Genomic DNA, 22,927 nt, shown 5'->3' with positions numbered 1-22,927 from the left:
TGTTGTTGTTTTTTTTTTTCCTAATTAGAAAAACAAGATTCGATTTTATTCTCTTTATTCTAAAGTCAATTTTTGCGTATGTATTTAAATAAAAATTTATTTAGAAAATAGGTTAGAGTTGGCATTTATGTAAATGTGTCATACCATCATACACAAAAAAATTAATAAAATTCAGAAACTTAAATATGTTAATTTTGTATATAAAATAACATCACAACATAATTATAATTTCAATTAAATAAAAATGGATACGATACGGGTCGGGTTGATAGGTTACGCGGTCCTTAACCCTGGTTAGCACAAACAAAAGTTGATTAAAATAACCAAAAAAATTAACTACGCTGCTGTAGGCATAAACCCTCGGCCCCAGATATTGCAAATCGCGTGAAAAATTCTTAGCACAGAGACAAGCACCTACACTGAGTGAGAGAGAGTGCAATCTTCCGACAGGTTCGGGTGAATCGCCGGCCATCAGATCGATCTGTACCTAGGTCCCACCATTTTGAGCCAAGAATCCCTCTTTCTTCGCTATAAAAATTCGTGCAACCCATTCTATTTTATAATTGCTCACGTATGCCTTTATATTTATGCGTGGGGCATGGGGTCTGTGGATTTTAAACGGGTCAGAGTTTGTGAAAATGACGGCGTTTTAACTGTACTCTTGGGGTAATAATTGGGATTTTATGGGATGTTACGGATGTCTGTTTGTGTGAATTCTTGAGGGGGAATCCAGAGTGGACTGAAATCTGGAGCTTGGCGAAGCGCTGGTTTTTTTGGGGTTTTCTTGAAGGTTACATTGTCTTGTGGGACTACGTGATTTCAATCAGTGACCTGCTTCTACTGTTGAGGGTTTTCATTTCGTAAAAGTAGTTAATGTTGATCACAGGCGGGGTCTGAATTTCTTGCAGCCAAGACGACTCTTGACTCTACCATAGCTTCAATTGTGTGTTTGTTTTTTTGTTCATTTTAATTTTTGGGGTGGTTGGGGTTGTTTTAATATATTTCATGCAATCTGGCGGTGGGCCCCAGCAAGGCGGCGGCGGACATGGACGGAGCACTGCCCCTTCAGCCTCTGCTTCGCCATCCTCGTCTTCATCTGCCGCATTTGATCACCAGCAGCAACAAAGACAGGTGGGAATTCGAAAGTGACTTTTTTCTTGGCGTTTGAGAATTAAGTTGTTTGGATTTTTGTTTTTGTTTTTGTTTTTTTTTTGCCCCCATTTTCATAATCATCATCGTCGTCGTTATTTTTGTTCTTCCTTTTTGTTCAAATTGCGTGCATCAGCAATTATCTGGGTAATTGATAAAAAATGCGTCGCAGTTCCTCTCACAGATGATTTATGGCACAAGGTTGACAGATGTATGTGATTTGATTTTTTGAGTGAAATTAATTATTGAAAAAAGGTGAAAAATTTATGGATCATAATCATTGCAATAATTGTTCGTAGGACAAATTCAGGGTGGTTGTTTTTCTCTGTCATTTCATCTTAGAATGTATTTGCTATTTGATGTGTTTCTGAATTACAAAAGTATTTGTTGCTGCATGCTCTATGTTTTTTTCTGCTCTCACCATTTTTGTTATTTCTTGTCATGCATTTGGTTTGGCCAAAGTTCTGAATTATCACATATAGCTGTTCTTTGTGGATTATATTTTTCCATTAAACTTCATTTCTTCTGAGTCGCTAACTAATGTCCCTTGAAAACAAAGTTTAGCCCCTTGGAAGTGGGAGAAGGGTAGAGATAAAAGGCATGTTAGCTACATTGGATCCAATCAACTTGACATCACTTATTATTCCCCTCCTACCATTTAGTTTCACATGAACTCATCTGAATAAGTATTATTAAAACTACCCTTCAAAATTTGAAGTTTTAATCCCTTCTGCAACTGTCTGCTAGAATACTGTTGTAATATACTAGTATCCCACTCCGTGTACTCTGTCTGTAACATTGGTTTTTCCTGTTAGTGGACCGACAAACTAATTGCTCAAAGTTCTGCATGTTGGAATATTGGAATTCTAGAGTTTGCGGAGTTGAAGACCTTTTATTCTAAGATTTAAGTTTCTCCATATAGTATAATTGATTTGCCTCACAAACTTTTGACCCAAATGATACGTAATTCATTTTTTATCAAGTGTCTTAACCCTAAAGTGCAAGTTTATGCATTGCATTTTCCCATCATATACTTTTTTTTGTATCTATATGTGCGATAAATTGCTATGCGTTTTAGAACTGACATTTCATGTGGAGGATGTAGAAGAAACGCCAGTTGTGGTTAGATGGATGCGGAGATGCATTAATTAATTCATCGGTACCAGTTGAAAAAGTGAATGGATCCAATGTGGTGCCTTCTTAGCTCTTCGCAGTTTTATTTTTTCTGATTGAATACGTGTTTGTTTTTTACTGCTTGAATGGTAGCTTCTCTTTTTATCAAACTATTTCCTGTTAAATGATTTGGCTGCGATTACAAGCAATATATGGTTTAGACTTCTTACTGAAATTAAGTGTATTGTAATCACTCCCTTGTCCTTTCTGAATGTAATTTTCAGTCATTGCAGCAACAATTTCTGAGGAGAACCGAAGGGAATACTGCCCTTTTAGCCTACCAAGCTGGCAATATTAATGGGGCCCTTGCTGGAGCAAATGTTTTGGCATCTGGATCCATGCAATTACCTCAGCAATCCAGGAAGTTAATTGATCCGGGCCAACAGCACGCCCCTCCTAATATTCAAGACCAGGGTCACAATAGGATTCAAGGTGCTGAACAACAGATGTTGAATCCTTTCCAACATACTTACTTGCAACATGCCTTTCAGGCTGCACAACCGAAATCAACCTTAGGGATGCAATCCCAGCAGCAGATGAAACCAGGGATATCTGGTCCTCTTGTCAAAGATGAAGATATGCGGATGAAAAATATGATCCAAGTTGGGAATCTGTCTCCGGCATCCACCTCCAAAAAATCATCTGAGCAGGTCGTTGACGGTGAGAAACCAGCAGATCATAATCAGCGGTCCATATCAAGCGAACCAAGATCTAGTTATCCTGCACGTCTTGGTCAAACAATGTCATCAGCATCAATGCTGGGGCCACATACCCAGCAAAATTTCATGAAAATGACTAACAACCCCATGGCTGCACAAATGCAAGCCTTGCAGTCTTTGGCGCTCGAGCACAATATTGACCTGTCTAATCCTGCAAATGCAAATGTGATCGCTCAACTAATTCCCCTTATGCAATCCAGAATGGTTGCTCAGCAAAAAGCAAATGACAGCAATATCAGTATTCAATCTGCATCTTTTCCAAAACCTAACAGTACTTCAATGCAAGTTGCAAGCGAAAGTTCACCCCATGCTAATTCCTCGAGCGATGTATCTGGGCAGTCTGGATCTTCAAAAGTTAGGCAGGTTTTGTCTAGTAGTATGGGTGTGACTTCTAGTGCTGCTCTGGTTGACAATTCTAGCAACCTATCACTGCAGCAGTTCTCTGCACATGTTAAAGATAACCAACTTACTCCTAGACAACCAAATATTGTTGGAAGTGGAATGCCCCTATTTCATCCCATGCAATCACCCGGGAATTCAAGCCAAGGTGTTGAAAGTTTAATGCTTGCGAAAGCTTCATCCATTTCAGAAGCTTCTCAGGCCCAGTATGCCAGAAAAGCTAATCAATCTCCCCGAAAATCTGTAACTCCATCTAGTGATGGGGAGGTGGGAAATTTGTCAACACCTGCTGGTGGACCATTTCCCCAGATGCGACAATCACATGTTGGATTTACAAAGCAGCAACTGCACGTACTTAAAGCACAAATACTTGCATTTAGGCGTCTGAAGGTTAGGGGAGTTTGATCCTACACACTGTAGAATTTTGCAATATTTATAATTTTCTTTTCTCATATAATTGTTTTGAAATTTTTTAACATGACCTAACATTCCACAGGCTTTTTCCTTTGCCCTGCAGAAAGGAGATTCAACTCTGCCACGTGAATTGCTCCAAGCTATTTCCCCTCCACCACTTGATTTAAAGATACAGCAGGTATTGCCCCCTCCTGGGACTGCTAGCAAGGATAGGTCAACTGGAGAGTGTGTAGATGAGCATGTAAAATCTATGGAGTCAACTGAAAAAGTGCCTCAGGTTGTGGCTTTGGCTGCTGGAGCAGGTAAAGTGAAGGAGGAAGTTCTGAGAGATGTCAAGGCAACTTCTTCGGCTGCTAATACGCAAAACACTACACCTGAAACAAAGGTATCAAGATCTGTGGTTCCTCGTGGGAAAGAAGAACATCAAGATGAAGGGTTTTCAGGGAAGTTGGAACATGGGACTGATCTTGGAACACAGACACCTCCTATTAGGAGTGATGTTACTGTAGATAGGGATAAAGCAGTTGCTTCGAAGCCAGTTGTTTCAGAAACAATTCAAGTTAAGAAACCTATTCAAGCAAGCAATGCAACTCAACCCAAGGATACTGGTTCAGCTAGAAAGTACCATGGCCCTTTGTTTGATTTCCCAGTGTTTACTAGGAAACATGACACACTTGGGTCATCTATGATGAACAATAATAATAATCTCGTTCTAGCTTATGATATTAAAGATCTTTTCTCCGAGGAAGGTGGAGAGATTTGTAAAAGGAGAAGGGCAGAAAAAATAGGAAAGATTGAAAAATTACTATCTGTAAACTTGGAGAGGAAGAAGTTTAAACCTGATCTTGTTATACGGCTACAAATTGAATCAAAAAAACTTCAGCTTGTAGATCTTCAGGCACGGTTGAGGGATGAGATTGAGCAACAACAAATAGAGATAATGGCAATGCCTGATAGACCATATCGGAAATTTGTTCGACTATGCGAGCGTCAACGGCTAGAGCTAAACAGGCAATCTCAGGCTAGTCAGAAGGCAGTTAGAGAAAAGCAACTGAAATCCATATTTCAGTGGCGCAAGAAGCTTCTTGAGGCACACTGGATCATCCGCGACGCTCGAATTGCTCGCAATAGGGGAGTTCACAAGTATCATGAAAAAATGCTAAGGGAGTTTTCTAAGAGGAAAGATGATGGCCGTGATAAAAGGATGGAAGCACTGAAAAATAATGACGTGGAAAGATATAGGGAGATGTTGTTGGAACAACAAACTAACATCAACGGTGAGGCTGCAGAAAGATATGCTGTTCTGTCGTCATTCCTGACTCAAACTGAAGAATATCTTCACAAATTAGGAAGTAAAATAACAGCAGCTAAAAATCTTCAGGAGGTTGAGGAGGCAGGCAGTTCTGCCGTCGCCGCAGCACGTGCACAGGCAATATCTCTATCTCTGTCTCTATCTCTATCTCTATCTCTATCTCAATCTTTATTTCAATCTCAATCTCAGACACACACACGCACACTTGCATGTACGCATGCCTCACACACATGGCCAATAGCACTCAGAGCACACTAACAAACCTTTGTTTCTGAAGGATGTATTGAATCTTTGGTAATGCTTTCGGCCTAGGTATCATGTTGTTCAAGTATACGAATCTCTTGTCAAATTGTCTTTGTTGAACTAAGGAGACAACAATGATTTCTGCTTGATAATTTGATGCTCTTACCGGTAGTACCTATAAGAAGTGAGTTGAATTCTGAAAACACCCGATGCTTACATCTGAATTTTAAAAGAATCGAATTTAAACGACCTTCTTCAGCTCTTGGATTTCAACAAGAAAGATTCTTATTTTCGTACTATTTTGTTTAAAAGCTGATGCTGCAGTTTGGTCTGTTCTTATATTTGATGTGCATATTTTGGCGTTTTTTCATTACTAAAGGTGTGGATTTGAGAGGATAAAATTCTTCTATCCGGTCCCCTTTCCATTTTTGGATATCGTGTTTCTTGTCAAATATCAAAGATGCTTTGAAATAATGACGACTTTGAGTGTTTGGTCCAGGTATGTTGGTCTGGTGTTCTTAAAATCTGTCACGCGTGAAGAAAATTGGCTTGTCAACAGAGTTTTTCATTCAAATCATGCAACTTGCAAGTTGCATTGATTTTTCTTGTATAAAGGTTAATTTAATTTTGGATTTCAGTAGGAGAAATATGAGGTGTCGTATGCCTGCATGGATTGTCTAATTATCTAGCCTTTTCCCTTTTTAAAATAACTCTCTTAGGGTCTATTTTTTATTCTGACGAATTTATTGATTTATGAATGGTTAACTTTTGCAACTTATTTGAAATTGTGATACTTCTATATTGTCATTTGTACCATTTCTGGACTGAAGGGTCTCTCGGAAGAAGAAGTAAGAGCTGCTGCTGCCTGTGCTAGAGAAGAAGTGATGATAAGGAATCGATTCACTGAGATGAATGCACCAAAAGAAAATACATCCGTTAACAAGTAAGGCTTTTGTTAGCTTTCTGATATGCACAATACAATGTATTGTTTCATCTAATCTAATCCCACAGTGGTTCAAAAATTAGGCTAAGATAACATTAATCATACAGTAGTTATTCTTCGTTTTAATGCCTATTAAGCTATTGTTTTCTACCAGGTATTACAATCTCGCACATGCTGTTAGTGAAAGGGTCACTAGGCAGCCTTCGATGTTACGTGCCGGAACATTACGTGACTATCAGCTTGTTAGTTACCCTTTCTATTTCATACAATTCATTGATGACATTTGGCTGCTCAGTATTGCAGTTGACTGTTCACTTTTAGATCAATATTGGGAAGTGATCTGTTTTTTCTTCTCAAACTCAAATATGCAGGTTGGTTTGCAGTGGATGTTATCTTTGTACAACAACAAATTAAATGGAATCTTGGCCGACGAGATGGGTCTTGGGAAGACCGTTCAGGTGAATTACTTTAGTATTTGTTGGTTTAGAAGATTTGGTGCTAGTGCCTTCAAGAGAAGGTGACATTTGTTTTGCACATAATTTCTTGCCCGATTGTTGGAGCTCTTGTATGTTCTGTCTTTCCCCCATTAGTTAGTAAGCAGCCATCCAATTGATTGGGAAGCTTATGGGTGATGATTAGAGATTCATTTGTATTTTTACTTATACAGGTCATGTCCTTGATTGCATATTTAATGGAGTTTAAAGGAAACTATGGTCCACATCTTATCATTGTTCCTAATGCTGTTCTGGTGAACTGGAAGGTTGTACTACTTTTGATGTTCCATTTAAATGCTTACGAGTAGTTTTCCATAACATGCCTAATTTAGTTATAATTCCAGAGTGAATTCCACATTTGGCTTCCAACTGTCTCCTGCATATTTTATGTTGGTGGAAAAGATCAAAGGGCAAAATTGTTTTCTCAAGTAAGGCAAATATTGTATGTTCCTTTTAAATTAGCTTGATAGGATGCTTTCTGTTTAACCGACTTCCATACTTTTATCTGCTATGTAGGAAGTCTTAGCGATGAAGTTTAATGTCCTTGTGACAACTTATGAGTTCATTATGTATGATCGGTCAAAACTTTCAAAAGTTGATTGGAAGTATATTATAATTGATGAAGCACAACGAATGAAGGACAGAGAGTCAGTTCTAGCTCGTGATCTTGATAGATATCGATGCCAAAGGCGCTTGCTTCTGACTGGAACACCATTGCAGGTTTACTTCCTCTTTTAGTGAGTTTCCCTGTTTGTGGGAAAGAATGAAGTAGTCTTTGAATTTAGTATAACTTAGAATGAAAAACCTCACAGAATTTTAAACATGTGTTTGGATGACTTTCAGAAGATTAGAGCATGTCGTTCTTCTTCCTTACATTTGTTGATCGTGGAATGACACTGCACCAATGATTGCTTCCGATCTTGGTGCTATACATATTTAGAATGCCCAGTCCAATACAGTACTGAAGGGGCTGTATAATTTTAATGTTCTCCAAATGCTCCTAGATTTAGTTGAGGCACTCAACTGAGTCTGACAATGATTTCTTGTCTCTTTTGTCAAAAGTCAAAATTTAATTACTGTTGCTATATCTTCTCAATCTCCACTTCGATGCTTATAGACCTACCAGTCATCATTCTGAGATGGAGGGGTTTCTGAAGTTTTAAAATCCATTGATCTTCATAATTACTGAGAACTTCAAGTTACTGGACAAAGTGTTTTCTTTGCACTAAGAATGCCAATATAGCCAACCTCAATTATCTTAAATATATTCCAGTATTGAGGCTGTCAAGCACACAAACCAATACATGAACCTTGCTAACACCTCACGAAAGTGATGTGGATTCCATCCCTTGGAATGAGAATAAATATATTTGGGGTTCTAATTTTCCTTCCTCATATTTGTTTTTTTAGATAGAAGTTCCATGTATTTTTTACTCTTCTCTCTGTATGCAGAATGATCTTAAAGAACTATGGTCCCTTTTAAACCTATTGCTCCCAGAAGTATTTGATAATAGGAAAGCTTTTCACGATTGGTTTTCACAACCATTTCAAAAAGAAGGTCCCACACACAATGCTGAGGATGACTGGCTTGAGACTGAGAAGAAGGTGATAGTTATCCATAGACTTCATCAAATTTTAGAGCCATTTATGCTTAGGCGTCGTGTTGAAGATGTGGAAGGATCACTGCCTCCCAAGGTATTCCCTTTTAGTTATATCAGTATTTTGGGACATCGGTTTTTACTGATTGTAATTTGAAAAATGCAGGTTTCCATTGTCCTGAAATGCAGAATGTCTTCCATTCAGAGTGTCATATATGACTGGATCAAATCCACAGGTACTCTAAGAGTTGACCCAGAAGATGAAAAGCTCAAAGTTCAGAAGAATCCAATTTATCAGCCAAAAGTTTACAAGACCTTAAATAACAGATGCATGGAGCTAAGGAAATCATGCAATCACCCTTTACTCAACTATCCATATTTTAGTGATATTTCAAAGGATTTTCTTGTGAGATCATGCGGAAAATTGTGGGTTCTGGATAGAGTGTTAATTAAGCTTCATCGAACTGGCCATAGGGTATTGCTATTTAGCACCATGACCAAACTGCTCGACATAGTGGAGGAATATTTGCAATGGAGAAGGCTTGTTTTCAGACGAATCGACGGGACAACTAGTTTGGAAGATCGTGAGAGTGCTATTATGGACTTCAATAGTCCTGATACTGATTGTTTTATATTCTTACTCAGCATTCGTGCTGCTGGACGAGGTTTGAATCTTCAATCTGCTGACACCGTCATCATATATGATCCTGATCCAAACCCAAAAAATGAGGAACAGGCTGTCGCTCGAGCACACCGAATTGGGCAGACTAGGGAGGTAAAAGTCATTTATATGGAAGCTGTGGTAGACAAAATACCAAGCCATCAGAAAGAAGATGAGATCAGGAGTGAAGGTGCAGTTGATTCGGATGACGACCTTGCTGGGAAGGATCGTTATATGGGTTCTATTGAGAGCCTCATTCGGAATAACATCCAACAATATAAGATTGACATGGCTGATGAAGTTATAAATGCTGGTCGTTTTGACCAAAGGACAACACATGAAGAGAGACGCCTGACCTTAGAAACCTTGTTGCATGATGAAGAGAGATACCAAGAAACTGTACACGATGTTCCTTCTCTTCATGAAGTTAATCGGATGATTGCCAGAAGTGATGCGGAAGTAGAGCTCTTTGATCAAATGGATGAGGAACTTGACTGGACAGAAGATATGACTCGGTATGATCAAGTTCCAAAATGGCTTCGAGCAAGCACTAAAGAAGTAAATACCACAATTTCTAATTTATCCAAGAAGTCATCAAAGAATGTCTTCTATGGAGGAGGTGTGGGTTTAGAATCCAGTGACATCGTTCATGAGACCGAGAGAAAGAGGGGGCGTCCCAAGAGGAAAGTTCCTATTTACACTGAATTGGATGACGAAGAAGAAGAATTTTCTGAAGCTAGTTCGGAGGATAGGAATCGATATTCTGTACAAGGAGTAGGAGAAACTGGGGATTTTGAAGATGATGAATCTACTGGGGCTCCACGACTTAATAACGTGCAGTCAGAAGAAGAAAGTCCCGTTTCTGCTGATGGATACCAATCCCAAAGAGCTTTGGAAAGCATCAGAAACAACCATGCACTTGATGAAGCAGGTTCATCTGGATCTTCTTCACACAGTCAAAGGTTATTAAGGATGGTTTCTTCTTCCGCGTCTTCTCAGAAATTTGGATCACTTTCTGCTTTAGATGACAGGTCCAACTCCCGTTCGAAGAAGTCGGTATGTCGAATAACATTCTTACTGGTCTCGTAATGCTATATTCTTGAATCTGTTGAGTTTTCTGATGTGCTTTTATTTCTACCAGGTAGATGAATTAGAAGAAGGGGAAATTGCTGCATCTGGTGATTCTCATATTGACCACCAGCAATCTGGTAGCTGGATTCAAGATCGTGATGAAGGTGAAGATGAACAGGTCTTGCAGCCCAAAATTAAACGAAAACGAAGTATTCGGTATCGTCCAAGGCCTGCAGATAGATTAGGAGAGAAATATATTAAGAAGTCATCCCTTCGCCATGAGAATCGTTCTCAATTGCAATTTCAGGTGGAAGGTAGAAATGCATTCCAGGAAAGGGATGAACGTGCACATAATGTTGGAGAACCTAGCTCATTGAAAACTGACAAAAATGATTTATCCATGAAGAACAGGAGTAGTTTACCCTCGAGGAAAACATCTAAAGCTAAATTGCATGGTTCTATGAAATCTGGTGCGGTTAATTATGTATCTACTCCAGATTATACTCAGGAGCAACCAAGGGAAAAATGGGACAATAAATTGAAAAGGCCTACTGGTAGTGGCTATAAAATGTCTGAGGTCATCCAGAGAAAGGTAAACCTAATCTTCATTATGCTATACTTGAGTTGAGTTGGGAAGATATCTGACACGTTTTCTTGCAGCTCTCTTTTTGTTCCTCCACAGGGAATGCTTTTGTCATTTTTCCATCTCTTTTCTTTTGTGTGTTCAAGTAATGTTTTCTGATATTTCTGTTTTGCAGTGCAAGAATGTCATTAGTAAGCTCCAGAGAAGAATAGATAAAGAAGGTCATCAAATAATACCCTTGCTAACTGAACTTTGGAAAAGAATTGAGAACTCCAATCCTGTGGGTGGGGCAGGGAATAACCTTTTGGACTTTAGAAGGATCGACCTTCGTGTAGACAAATCTGAGTACAGTGGTGTCATGGAGCTTGTATCTGATGTGCAACTTGTGTTGAAGTGTGGTTTGCAGTATTATGGATTCTCTTATGAGGTAGTAATTAATTCTATCAGCAGGCAAACTTTTGTTGCTTCCTTTTCTTTTTTTGTTATCTACTCCTTGTTCTAGTCCAAGCCTCGCCTTTTGTCGGTGGTCTGGTTCTCTGGTCCTCAATCGTGTGAGTTTTGAATGATCGTTGTCACATCATGTATAAAGACACATATACTGTTATGATATTTGATAAGTAGAATTTTCTCCCCCCTCAAAGAATTTAAAAGACAACATCTCACAGGAGCAAGTGGACATTGGATTTGCTTTTAACCTTGAGGATATTACTTTGGTCTAATGAATTTTTCAAACATAAGAGTCCAAATTGAGAACCTTTTCACTTACCAGAGTCTTGTTTCTTTGGTCTTTGTAGTTCCACCGAGTTTAACTCATTCAACCATGTGACTGGGTGGATACAAGCATCCTCCGAGGAATTTTTGGGAACTTTTCATCTCTCTAGAGCAATTGAACCTATCGAGTGCAACTCAACCTGTCTATATTATTGACAGAATGGATGAATGACTACAAACTAACTTGTTTTCTGTATTATTTTGTTTGAACTAAATAAACTGATGATCCAATGCAATAGGTGAGGTCGGAAGCGAAGAAAGTACACGATCTCTTCTTTGACATCTTGAAGATAGCATTTCCAGACACTGATTTTCGAGAAGCCAGAAATTCCATGTCTTTTTCTGGTCCAATTTCGACACCAGCCAGTGCTTCAAGACAGATGCTTGCTAGTCAGACCAAGCGCCAGAAATTAGTGAAGGATGTGGATTCTGACAATGGTCATTTTCAGAAGCCACAGACTCGAGCAGCCATCCATACTCTGGAGGACACCAAGACCAGAAGTTATATGACACAAAAAGAGCTTCGGCTTGGAAGTAGCAGTAGCCGCGAGCTTAGCCAACAGGATAATGCACACCCGTTTACTCATCCTGGGGACTTCGTTATCTGCAAAAAGAAGAGGAAAGACAGGGAAAAATCAGCAGTGAAGGCAGGGAATAGGTCAGCAGGTCCTCTGTCACCTATTGGCCTTGGCCTTAATATTAAAAGTCCAAGCTCATTTTCTGGCACCAAAGATATGGGATTGATGCAGCAAATTGGTGCACAACAAAGTCGAGCTGCCCTTTCTCCTCAACAAGGGAATAGTGGTGGTAGTGCTGTTGGATGGGCGAATCCTGTAAAGAGAATGAGAACCGATGCTGGAAAGAGGCGCCCAAGCCATTTATGATGTCGGAAGAGGCGCCTGAGCCTTTTATGACTGAGAATTGCATTATGCGATTATTGCAATTGTTGTCTTTTGAACAATGGAAAAATAGTTAATGAAATGTTTGTTATGTAATCGAGCTGCCATATACATATACAATGAATGATGGATGTGATACCTGTATAATATGCCACACTTGGCATTGATGAATTTGTTATCTCAGTACTCGTCCAATTTAGAGGAGTTCTTCGTGCAAATATGAAGTTTCTATCTATGCTCGGTTACATATTACATCAGTGCTGATTTTCATGAATATGGTTAAATACGCACCACATTTCATTTTCCGTTCGTTAACCGTTCCTCGCAACCCACACAGTAGCCGATGACGCCACAATTCATATTTTTGTGATACGAGAAGGGCCGGAAAATTCTTTCTTGAGCACTTTCTAGCAGTACTTCCGAGAGTTGTTATGGTTCTGTGGTTCCAAATTTGTTACCAAATTGTGGAGCTAAAATGGCATCCCAAAAATAAATGCTTGATAGATTCATCGGATGAATTGCATGTAACTCGCCTTTTGTCAAGTACATATGGCCGCTTGACCCTCGTAAGTAAACGATCGAGAATGCCAAACAACAGAAGACCAATGTTTCTACTGCACCTTGTTCCTAAAAAAAAAAGAATGGCACTTGAAACATTAAAGCAATGTATAGCATACCATGAATCAAAAAGCAGTGCTGCCTGTCAAAATATTCATGCTTTGACGAAACATTTGTACAGATGCGTATTAATGATGAAAGTATTGTGGCAATCGACAGGACATAAATATACTCATGCATCCATCCCAACTAAATAATGAGTTTGGATCCTCTAACCGTTGGATCATGTGAAAACTACATCTTGTGCACAACACCGGATCCAAACCACTAAATAATATCAAACTTTTTCCAAGTTCTTTCTCAATCATCTCTAGCAGAGTCTAGAGTATCATGTACAGAAACCAAATGAATGGATGGTTACACAGGGCAGCTCGTGGTTATGAATCCACTCTCCTTATTCACTTAACTCTCCATTGCTTGGTTATTCCTACTCGTTCAGACGCTTGTCGTCGGGTTTGACATATTTAAGACAGTAATATGAAAAATAAACATGTTGGTGCAGTACATCCTCAGATATCAGTGACATATCACAAGAGTTGATTTAAAGAAGAAGTAGAAATGAAATATACTATCTGCTAGGTTCCGTCATATAGGCATGCATCCATAACATAGAAATTGTAAATCCAAAAGTGCATAGATGGAATGAATTAAACTCGATATCGGCCATTTGAAACCATGATTTCCCCAAAAAATGTTTAAGGCAGATCCATAAATGACAAGCTATCAATGAAGTGTCACAGATAAAGTATACTGGCGAGTTCTCGACTTCATCTTAGGCTGTATTCGGAATATGTTGTGCATGTGTTCCTTCATCAAGAAACTGTGAACAAGCCGAATGAGGACGTATACTTCAATTCCAATTATCTGAAATAAAAAACCGAAACAGGGACCTTTCATCAATTTTTCTTTGACTCAAGTTATAAAAAAAAGTTGAAGTTATAAATCATTATTATATTATGCAGGAACGGAGTGAGAAAATGGAAGTTACGGACAAAAAATTTTGGGAGGACAAGAGCAAATATTAGGGAGAAAATTAAAAAAATATAATTATTTTTAGGTCCTTAGTCAATAAAATTAAAAATTTGAGGGAGACGGTCGCATCAACGTGTCCCCTTGACTATATCACTGTATATATGGATTTATCTTTTGTAACAGTACATTAATTTGGATTTTTTCCTGACTTAAGAAGAACATGTTTTCCTTTTTTCCTTTTGCTGGAATTTTAGCTTTATACATGTGGTTCATAATTTTATGTTGTTACTTGTATCAGAAGCTCTTTATAATTATGATTCTTCTACAAAACATGCGATTTGAAGATGAAATTTATATTTTGCAGACAGATCAGATAGCTTCATGTCTATATAATTCCCTACAATCAACTATTACTATTTTGTTTAATTTTTATACATTCTCTTGAATTATTTTCAGGGGACTTAATAGTTATATTGAAAACAAAGAAAGAAAGCCAAAGAAAAATCAATTTTGATCCAAAGAAACATCAGAACCAACACTTACTAGTACAAGACAAAGGCACTTGGGTGAATATACCACAATAAATACCACAAAAAGGAAAAGAATATTCATTATAACTTTCAATTATTCACCATTCTACATCCACAATAAAATAAACAAAACGCATAAACATCAACTTTGTATTTAACAACTTTATTTAGTTTTCATAAAAATCTGATGTGCATTCATTTGAGAAACACTGTATTTTGCTAGTATACATTGAAGGATATGTGTATGACCGTATGAAGCGACCCATTATGTTAGGTTATAAACTCAATAGGAGTTCTATCCCAAAAAAACTTGTCTAATAAGGTGGATATACTCTCATGATTTTATTAGCAACTCTTTATGAGTTTTAGTATTCGGCGTGAGACGTTTGTAATATAGTGGATCCTTTGAGAAGCCGACGTTTACGACGGCCAATTCTAAAAAACTTTCACTCACATTTCAGTATTCAGTGCGTGCATCATGTACATTAATCCAACTTATAATTTATCGACAATGATATGATGATAGTCTTTTTTAATAAAATATTTATTTTCATTACGTCGACTCTAAATGAGTGCATCAATGTTATGGTATAAACCCCAAAAAAGTATCGCCCCAAAAAAATTATCTAATGAGTGTTATTTATAAGTTATTCTTTATTAATTTTAATATTAATCCGTAGCACTTATTAATCATTTCATCTCAACTGTGCTTAAATTTTTTTGAGAAAAAAAAAAGGATGAATCTTCCCTTCAACTATGCAAAAGAGCCACGTACATAATTGAACAAAATAAATAAATAAAGATTTGAGTTAGTTCTCTACGAAAAAGGTCAGAGTATCATGCCTCTAAACTCCATTAGTGAATCGATTTTTAGGAGTCCTCGGACTGGGTAACCCCATATATGCCACCGTTGGAGAGAGTCGAACCTTCGGGCTAGGCCGAGGTGATGGGATGGGTCCGTAGTTATTGAGAAACCCATTGGCCACCCGAGGCGAAAGGTGAACCTGTTCGAGTGCTCGGAATTGTAACTCTGCCGGGTATTCTCTAACACATCCAATACGCGGTCCTGCCCCCGTGCTCCATTTGCATGACTTACGATTAGCCAAGCCATAAACCGGCTGATCTTTGTGATCACTAAAAGATATCTCTGGTTCCTTTGCTGGAACTTCTTTAGTAGCTATATTAGCATCATCTGATTGGTCCAGACTTGAGTCGAGTCTTGGCATTGATTCGTCTCTGCTAGGAGGAGGACGATCATCATCTGTAGCACATCTCTGGTTTGTATAACATAGATAACAGCATATATCACAGCGGAAGTTCGATATGAATATTGAAGTCTATCTTTTAATAGTTATTAGTCGTTTCAAAGAATCACCTCCACGTTTGTTAGATCGACAGAATGGTCCTCAAGAAAGCTAATGAATTCCATGAAGTTCTCCTCTGTTGGGAGATAGTGGCCACTGTATGGCCAGATTGCCTAGCAAAGTTTGACAAATTGTTAGAGTCGGCTCTAGAAACTGATCGAGAATGAGTTCATTTCAACATTAGTGCGTGTTTTTTTACCTCAAGAACACCTCCACGAGCAACCAATCTTCCAGCGGCAGTGATGGCTCCACCAGCTAGGAAACTCGAGTGCTGGAATAGGCCTTTCTGCTTTTGCCCAACGTACAAAGTTCTTGTCGTGCTGAGAACAAAAATCCATTTCGAGCCCACAACGGTATTGACCAGAACACCACTTTGTCTGTATACAAGCTTCCCGTTTTCAACCACGACCTCATATGCTTTTCTCTCTTTCTGTTGCATACATTCGAGGTAAGCGTGTTATAAAAATCACCAAGCAAATGCTATGTATGTTCATGTAATATCAAGAATTCTAAGATGAAAAGGCTTACGGGTCCAAGATATTTGATGCATTGACGTTGTAAGTTGGTTCTTGAGCACTTTTCTAGATTTATTTCCTTCCCATCTCCGACATCCAACCTTCAACATATTTAACAAACAACATAAGTGGAAGAACGTACAACAGCAGACGGTATATGAAGGATACATGGTTTGTAATTTTGATGTGTTAAAGTTTGGTTGAAAAGGATTCGATGAGTAGGCACCAGTAAAAGAATGGTTGTGCACTTTCACTTTTGAACCAGATGTCATAATATAGATGTAAATTGTGCCCGTATCGATGTCGTGGATCAATCTACATAAAATCAAGCCAAGAAAAAAAAACATGAGTTACAAGATATCAAAAGCCTAGTTGAAAATAGAAGATATCCTCCTACTCTTTAAATAGTTCTATAGATGCACATATATGTATATACTTCGCAAACTTAATGATTTTGGTCCACAAATTGCAAAAATTTAAAGCACGTGAAAGGTTCCGGAAACCTACTGCTTCAAGCCAGTGTCTTAGAGCAAGTTTTTGAGCCTTTTCATGCTTACATGATCCCTTCCCGACCTGCAAGAAGTCCAATCCTTAGATCAGAATCCAAAACACGCAATCCAAAACAATAGAAAAAGAAAAGAAAATGCGAATACGAAACGGCTGTCGAGAATCGACCTTTGCAGCTCTGGTGCGCGCTCTAGCCCACCGTGAAACAGCAGTTTCCGGTTTCTCCACATCGAAGAACGACACCGAACTCCGTTTAAGAGCTGCAAAATCCAAAGCCTTCCACCTACAAATGTTCGTGACTACCGGTTATTTTAAGCGGCAATAATACAAGAAAATGTGTTTCAACAAGTAACAAAGAAGAACTATATATATAATAAATATGATGTCGAACCATAGCTCCTCCACAACAACTGCACAATCTGCAAGGTTTCTTCGAGTCCGGTAGCTCTTGTAGACCTTTTGTAGTTTCACGGCAGCCGCGTCAAGCTCGCTAATGGGCCGTGGAGTAAACATGAAGGCGGGCTCGGCGAGTGAAGCAGCTGCGGACACTAATTTACGCCCGTAGCATACGCCATTTGCTTTCGAGTCATAGTCAGATCCTGAGTTTCGGATATCTTGGACTAGATCCTTGAACGAAAGTGTGGTTTCCAGTACTATTTTTATGGGCTCGCGGTTTCGAAAACTAAACGAGTTCTTCCTACTCATACTCTCCACGCTTTTTGACATGGCGAGGGCTCCAGAATTCGCTATGCTGTCAGCTCTCACAGTCATCGTCTGATATATCGAGACTCGAGTGACGGATTAAAAAGATTTTGCTTCACAATTTCTTGAAAAGCAGAATACTATAGAAACAGTATTCCAACTCAAGATTTCAAGGCTCGATCTCACCTGCATAATTCGTCGGGAAACTTGGCATCAGTAACAAACTAAAACAAAAAAGTCAGTAAAACTATTAAAAGCTAAAATCCAAGAAAGCCCATTGAACCCAAAAAGCAAATCATCATTTACCAGAAATGCAACAGAAAGAGAAGACTGATCAGCTTGTTGCAAGTTCTTTTCTTTTCGACGAAAATATTATATCTTATTGTTATTAATTCAAAATGTGTTATCTAAAAATGATCACCACCATCTCTTATATAAATGCACCGGCTAACATATCTTGAAAACTTCGAATACCTATAAACACGCGTAGATGTGGACTGTAAAGTGGTGTTTGAATTCTTTCAGCTAAAAAATTTACACCTTGAATTCTTTTCTTGAAATGGGAATGCACAAAAATGGTGATCAGTCCGATTCAAGTTTCTTTGAAAGCACGAGTTTTGATTGATTCAAAGCTTGGTATTTTGAACTAATTTTTTCTTCGGAGGCGAAAACTTTTATATATGTAATCACCATCTAATTATGTATGAAAAATACAAAATTTTGACAGAGAGAGAGAGGTGATGGTCAAAGCAAGCAAGCTATAACACGCAGCTTCCATAAAGAAAATCTTTCTTTCGTTCCACTTTTCTAAGAAAAAACTGAATTTGTGGGATTTTTGAAAAATATAGAAGGTCAACCAGGAAATTTTTTTTTATTTGAAAAATGAAATTCTAAAGAGTACTGATGTCATGCTGGCGATGCATGTCATGTTCTGTTTATAGCACTTAACCGGTTAATAATGTGATTAATTAATATTAAAATATGATAATTAAAATCTTTTAGGTATTATCATCATATAATTATTTTGAGCAGCTCATAACCATGCTCTTATTTTGAATAGCTCACTAGCATCATTCGTGATATGAGTTGATCCGATTCATAGTCAAAAATAATATTTTTTGTTTAAAAAATAATATTTTTTCATAGATCGGGTCGGATCATATATCTATCTCACAAAAATTGAAATGCGTGATTGTCTCATAAGACACAAAATTGACCTGTGAAACTGTGATATAAGAGTTTTTTGAATTATTTTTGGGTAAATTTAGTTAACTCTCTTTCATTGAAATATTCAAAATTATCGATTAAAAATTTTTATTTTAGAAATAATAACCGTCACTTATTGTAAGATAATCATCAACGGGATTTGTGAAATTGTAATTTCACTATGAATTAAAGAAATATTTATGTAGTTTTGTGATTCAAATATTATAGTACTTATTTGTCGTATTAGTAATAATCCTGAATCTTAAGCTTTAATTTTTTTTATGAATTTTCGAGAGCATTTAGCCGCATATACATGCAAAATGATTATTGTTGACGTATACTTTTGAAAGTTTATTACTTTGTAATTGACAATTAAAGTATTCCATTCGTCAAAATTCTTTTATATATATATATATATATATATATATATATATATATATCACCAAATTATGTACAATTTTGTCAAAATTTCAGACTTCATCATACTTAATTTACATAATTTGGTAAATTAATGAATCTAATTTACATTATCATTATTATTATTATTATTGTTGTTGTTATAAGTAGAATAGAATTTCAAATGGTTACGAAACTATAAAAGTTAATGTGGCGGTCAAGCTCAATAATTCCAATTGGTCAATAAGTAATATAAATATATACATTTATAATTTATATTATATAAATATGCATCAGTCAAATAATAATTTTTAGGTTAATTAATAGAGCAGGGATTGGAGTTAAAACTTTTCGGTACTTTTGACTTCTTTGCGCAGCCTTCCATTTTCGTGCATTAATTGCATGTAAATTTACTGTGATTTAATTGTTTTTGGATCGGCAGCCTCCCATTTTATGCATTACCTGCAAATTATCGTAGACTTGATTTTTTAGTTCAAGGCAAAAACTTGTGTGAAACGATATCACGGATCGTATACGGATATCTTATTTGAGTCATCCATGAAAAGTATTACTTTTTATGCTAAGAGTGCTATTTTTTATTATGAATATCGGTAGTGTTGACCCGTCTCACAGATAAAGATTCGTGAGACTGTCTTACAAGAGACTTACTCATTCATAATATTATCCTAAAATAATTGATCCATGGAAGGTGGCATCAATAATTTGCAAGTGGCTCCCCTTTGACGATGCAATCTCTCTTTTAATAATTTGGTATTAGTTATTTGCTCCAAATCTTGAATGTCAAATATCAAGAAAGTCTGTATTTGAAATCGAGCTTGTAGCTTACTTGGTCTCACCCCCTACTCGGATTAGCCAGCACCCTAAGTTCTCTTCTCTTCTCTTCTCTAGTCTAGCTAGTTCCTTCAAATATATAATAAAATATTTTTTCCCTGATTATTGTCCAAATATTACTATTATTTTATGTAGTAGTGTATAAATAATAAGAATGAGATGATCCTACATGATAAATCATTTGTGATACGGTTTATAAATCTTTATCCGTGAGACGGATCAATCATTTCTATACTTATAATAATAAGTAATATTTTTTGGTATACAAATTAATATTTTTTTTATGAGTAACTCAAATATAAATATGGTCCTTAATGCAAGACAACAAGATTTAAGATTCGGATGGAAGGTAATTGATCTAAATATTTTTTAGGATAAAAGCTAATATTTATGAAATAATTAAACATAGATTAAGATTTTTTTCAATAAAATAAAATAATATCCCCTCCTCATATTATCTGGAGAAAATTACAAACAATTTACAAGTTTCGTGCAAGAGTTGTATCCTAAGGCCATCTCCCATCTGCTTCACACCTTTTTGGTGCAAGAAATGGCAATGCAATGGGGGCTGCGCTATTGCGCCAAATTAGTCCCTTGCGCCAAATTGGCGGAAGGGTTGTATTTTTTTTAAAAAAATTTTTATTATAAATATTTATATTAAAAAATATAAAGATTATTTAAATAATAGTGATATATATTTTATTATTTTAATAAATAGATATTTAATAATAAAAATTAAAGAATAATAATTATTGATTTTTTAAATATTTATTTATTTATGTTAATTATTAATAATTAAGGAATAATTTGACTTAATGATTTATAAATAATATAATTAAATACAAATGCAAAAAATTAATATAACAATATATTTCATAACTAAATTGAAACACATGATTGAAATACAAATACAACTTGAAACACATAATTTAAATATAAATGCAAATACAATAAATTAATATATGTAATATCAACATTATTCATAATTAAAAACATATTAAATAATAATTAATATATGTAAAATAAAGGGAATATTTCGAGAATATTTTTTTTAGTGTAAGATTTGAATTAAATGGGTTGAAGATGAATGTTGTATTTGGTGCAGAAATCGCACTATTTTAGTGTAAAATTTGCACCAAAATAGATTTTGTGGTTGGATATGACCTAATTATAATTATTCGAGTAGGTCTCTTGTGAGACGGTCTCACGAATATTTATCTGTAAGACGGGTCAACCCTACCGATATTCACAATAAAAAGTAATACTCTTAGCATGAAAAGTAATACTTTTTCATGGATGACCCGAAAAGAGATCTGTTTCACAAAATACGACCAATGAGACCGTATCACAAAAGTTTTTGCCTTATTATTCCTGCATTTTAGACTTGATTATGCTTCTGCTTTCTATGAATAACAAGCTTAAATCGAAAAAGACATGGGAAATCATAGTAATAATTACCATTAATTAATTTTAATTTTAAAATATCAAAGTATTTATAATTTTTTTTATTTACGTATTTTAATATTCAATCTCTGGTCATACCATTATTTTTTTATTATTAAAATTTAAATAAATAAATTTTTAATTCAAATCAATTTGAATTATATATAATCGGAAAATGATTAGGTAAAAGTTTTATTTGACGATTTTATTATGGTAGTCAGATTTTGTTTGGTAGTTGGTACCATTATGTATTGTTTCTTACCATTATGTAAACCTCGCACTTTGCATCGGAAAAGTTTTATTACATTAACAAATGACTCTATTTGTATTATTTTTTTAGGTCTGGTACAAAATAATCACAACCATATATCTAGTACAAAACAGAGTTTTGTTATATTTGGAAAATTTTCGCTAAAAAATAATATGTTATAAAAAGAAATATTCATCGGTATTAATACATTCACCTTTTGTATTAAATATTCGAAAAAAATAGAAAAAATTATGAAATTAAATATACAATTTTTTTTAAAAAAAATTCAAGTTTGAAATCGAAGTTTTCTGAAAATATAAACTACATTTAAGTGTTTACATTGGTCATACCATTTCATTTAATTTTTATTATTGTTCTAATTTTTGTGATACTTTTATATATTTGTTTCTCAATACTCTCTATCATATTAAAAAAAACATAATTTTTTAAATATAGTATTACGTTCTTCAACTTTTTAAAAGAGTGTCGTCTTGAATTTGTGGTATGTTGATTATCTTGTTATGTATTTTAATAGAACTTTAATATATGTATCTTAATAAAAAAATTAATATAAATATTTTTCAAACATGTCATAAAAAATAATTAAAATTTTTAATCAAAATTTACTTATCTAATAAATGACAAATATTTTGAATTTTTAAAAAATATTTATTTATTGTTTAAAATTTTGATAAACAAAATAATATATTGTTTTTTAAATATTTTTTTATTCTTTTTTTTTAATAACAATTTCAGATAAAAAAAAGTTACTTTAACGACAAAGATTGTTATTCTCATTTGAGAGTTATCTCAAATAACATAAACATTTTTTTTATGTAATATTTAAAATTTAAATATATTGATTATATTGTATCAACAGTTTTAATAATTAAATATATTGATTATATGGTATCAACAGTTTTAATAATTACTCAAAAATTAATACTTATTAATTTTAATCATTAAATATATACAATAAAAATCTATGCATTCAGACGAAATACTAATTATTATCAGATAATTGGGTTATCTACTTGCCTCCTTGGTTTGCAGGCTCAATCCATCAAAATCTTTATGCTTAGAGTATCGATTTCTAGTGAAAATACTAACCAATCTATATATATTTATAAAATATTTTTTGTT

General features: G+C 35.6%; 2 protein-coding genes across 6 annotated transcripts; one reads left to right on the top strand and one right to left on the bottom strand.

The window, feature by feature from the left end:
• Nucleotides 1-324: 324 nt before the first annotated feature.
• LOC140984445 (ATP-dependent helicase BRM-like) lies at nucleotides 325-12,703 on the top strand. 3 transcript variants are annotated; one of them, XM_073451874.1, is made up of 14 exons: nucleotides 325-1,131; nucleotides 2,556-3,830; nucleotides 3,937-5,283; nucleotides 6,240-6,352; nucleotides 6,507-6,594; nucleotides 6,724-6,810; nucleotides 7,020-7,112; nucleotides 7,191-7,274; nucleotides 7,363-7,566; nucleotides 8,299-8,541; nucleotides 8,611-10,161; nucleotides 10,247-10,768; nucleotides 10,935-11,186; nucleotides 11,770-12,703. In XM_073451874.1, the coding sequence occupies exons 1-14, from the start codon at nucleotides 1,006-1,008 to the stop codon at nucleotides 12,412-12,414; spliced, it is 6,630 nt and encodes a 2,209-aa protein (XP_073307975.1). In that variant the 5' UTR covers nucleotides 325-1,005; the 3' UTR covers nucleotides 12,415-12,703. The 3 variants fall into 3 exon arrangements, with proteins under 3 accessions (XP_073307975.1, XP_073307986.1, XP_073307969.1); XM_073451885.1 differs by having other exon boundaries at nucleotides 2,547-3,830; nucleotides 3,958-5,283; XM_073451868.1 differs by having other exon boundaries at nucleotides 2,547-3,830.
• Nucleotides 12,704-15,259: 2,556 nt separating this feature from the next.
• LOC140960821 (IQ domain-containing protein IQM1-like) lies at nucleotides 15,260-18,411 on the bottom strand. Of its 3 annotated transcripts, none has more exons than XM_073419144.1 (9): nucleotides 18,112-18,411; nucleotides 17,327-17,823; nucleotides 17,104-17,218; nucleotides 16,936-17,001; nucleotides 16,655-16,743; nucleotides 16,442-16,529; nucleotides 16,113-16,343; nucleotides 15,925-16,026; nucleotides 15,260-15,823 (listed from the first exon to the last, which is right to left on the bottom strand). In XM_073419144.1, exons 2-9 carry the CDS (start codon nucleotides 17,704-17,706, stop codon nucleotides 15,395-15,397), a joined length of 1,500 nt encoding a protein of 499 aa, XP_073275245.1. In that variant the 5' UTR covers nucleotides 17,707-17,823; nucleotides 18,112-18,411; the 3' UTR covers nucleotides 15,260-15,394. The 3 variants fall into 3 exon arrangements, with proteins under 3 accessions (XP_073275245.1, XP_073275387.1, XP_073275324.1); XM_073419286.1 differs by having other exon boundaries at nucleotides 18,178-18,411; XM_073419223.1 differs by lacking the exon at nucleotides 18,112-18,411 and adding an exon at nucleotides 17,944-18,090.
• Between the last annotated feature and the right edge of the window lie 4,516 nt (nucleotides 18,412-22,927).

The sequence above is a fragment of the Primulina huaijiensis genome, chromosome 1 (genome assembly GCF_012295235.1).
Source record: "Primulina huaijiensis isolate GDHJ02 chromosome 1, ASM1229523v2, whole genome shotgun sequence".
Lineage (NCBI taxonomy): Eukaryota > Viridiplantae > Streptophyta > Magnoliopsida > Lamiales > Gesneriaceae > Primulina > Primulina huaijiensis.
The sequence above is the reverse complement of the archived record's forward strand: the minus strand, read 5'-3'. Positions and strand labels throughout refer to the sequence as shown.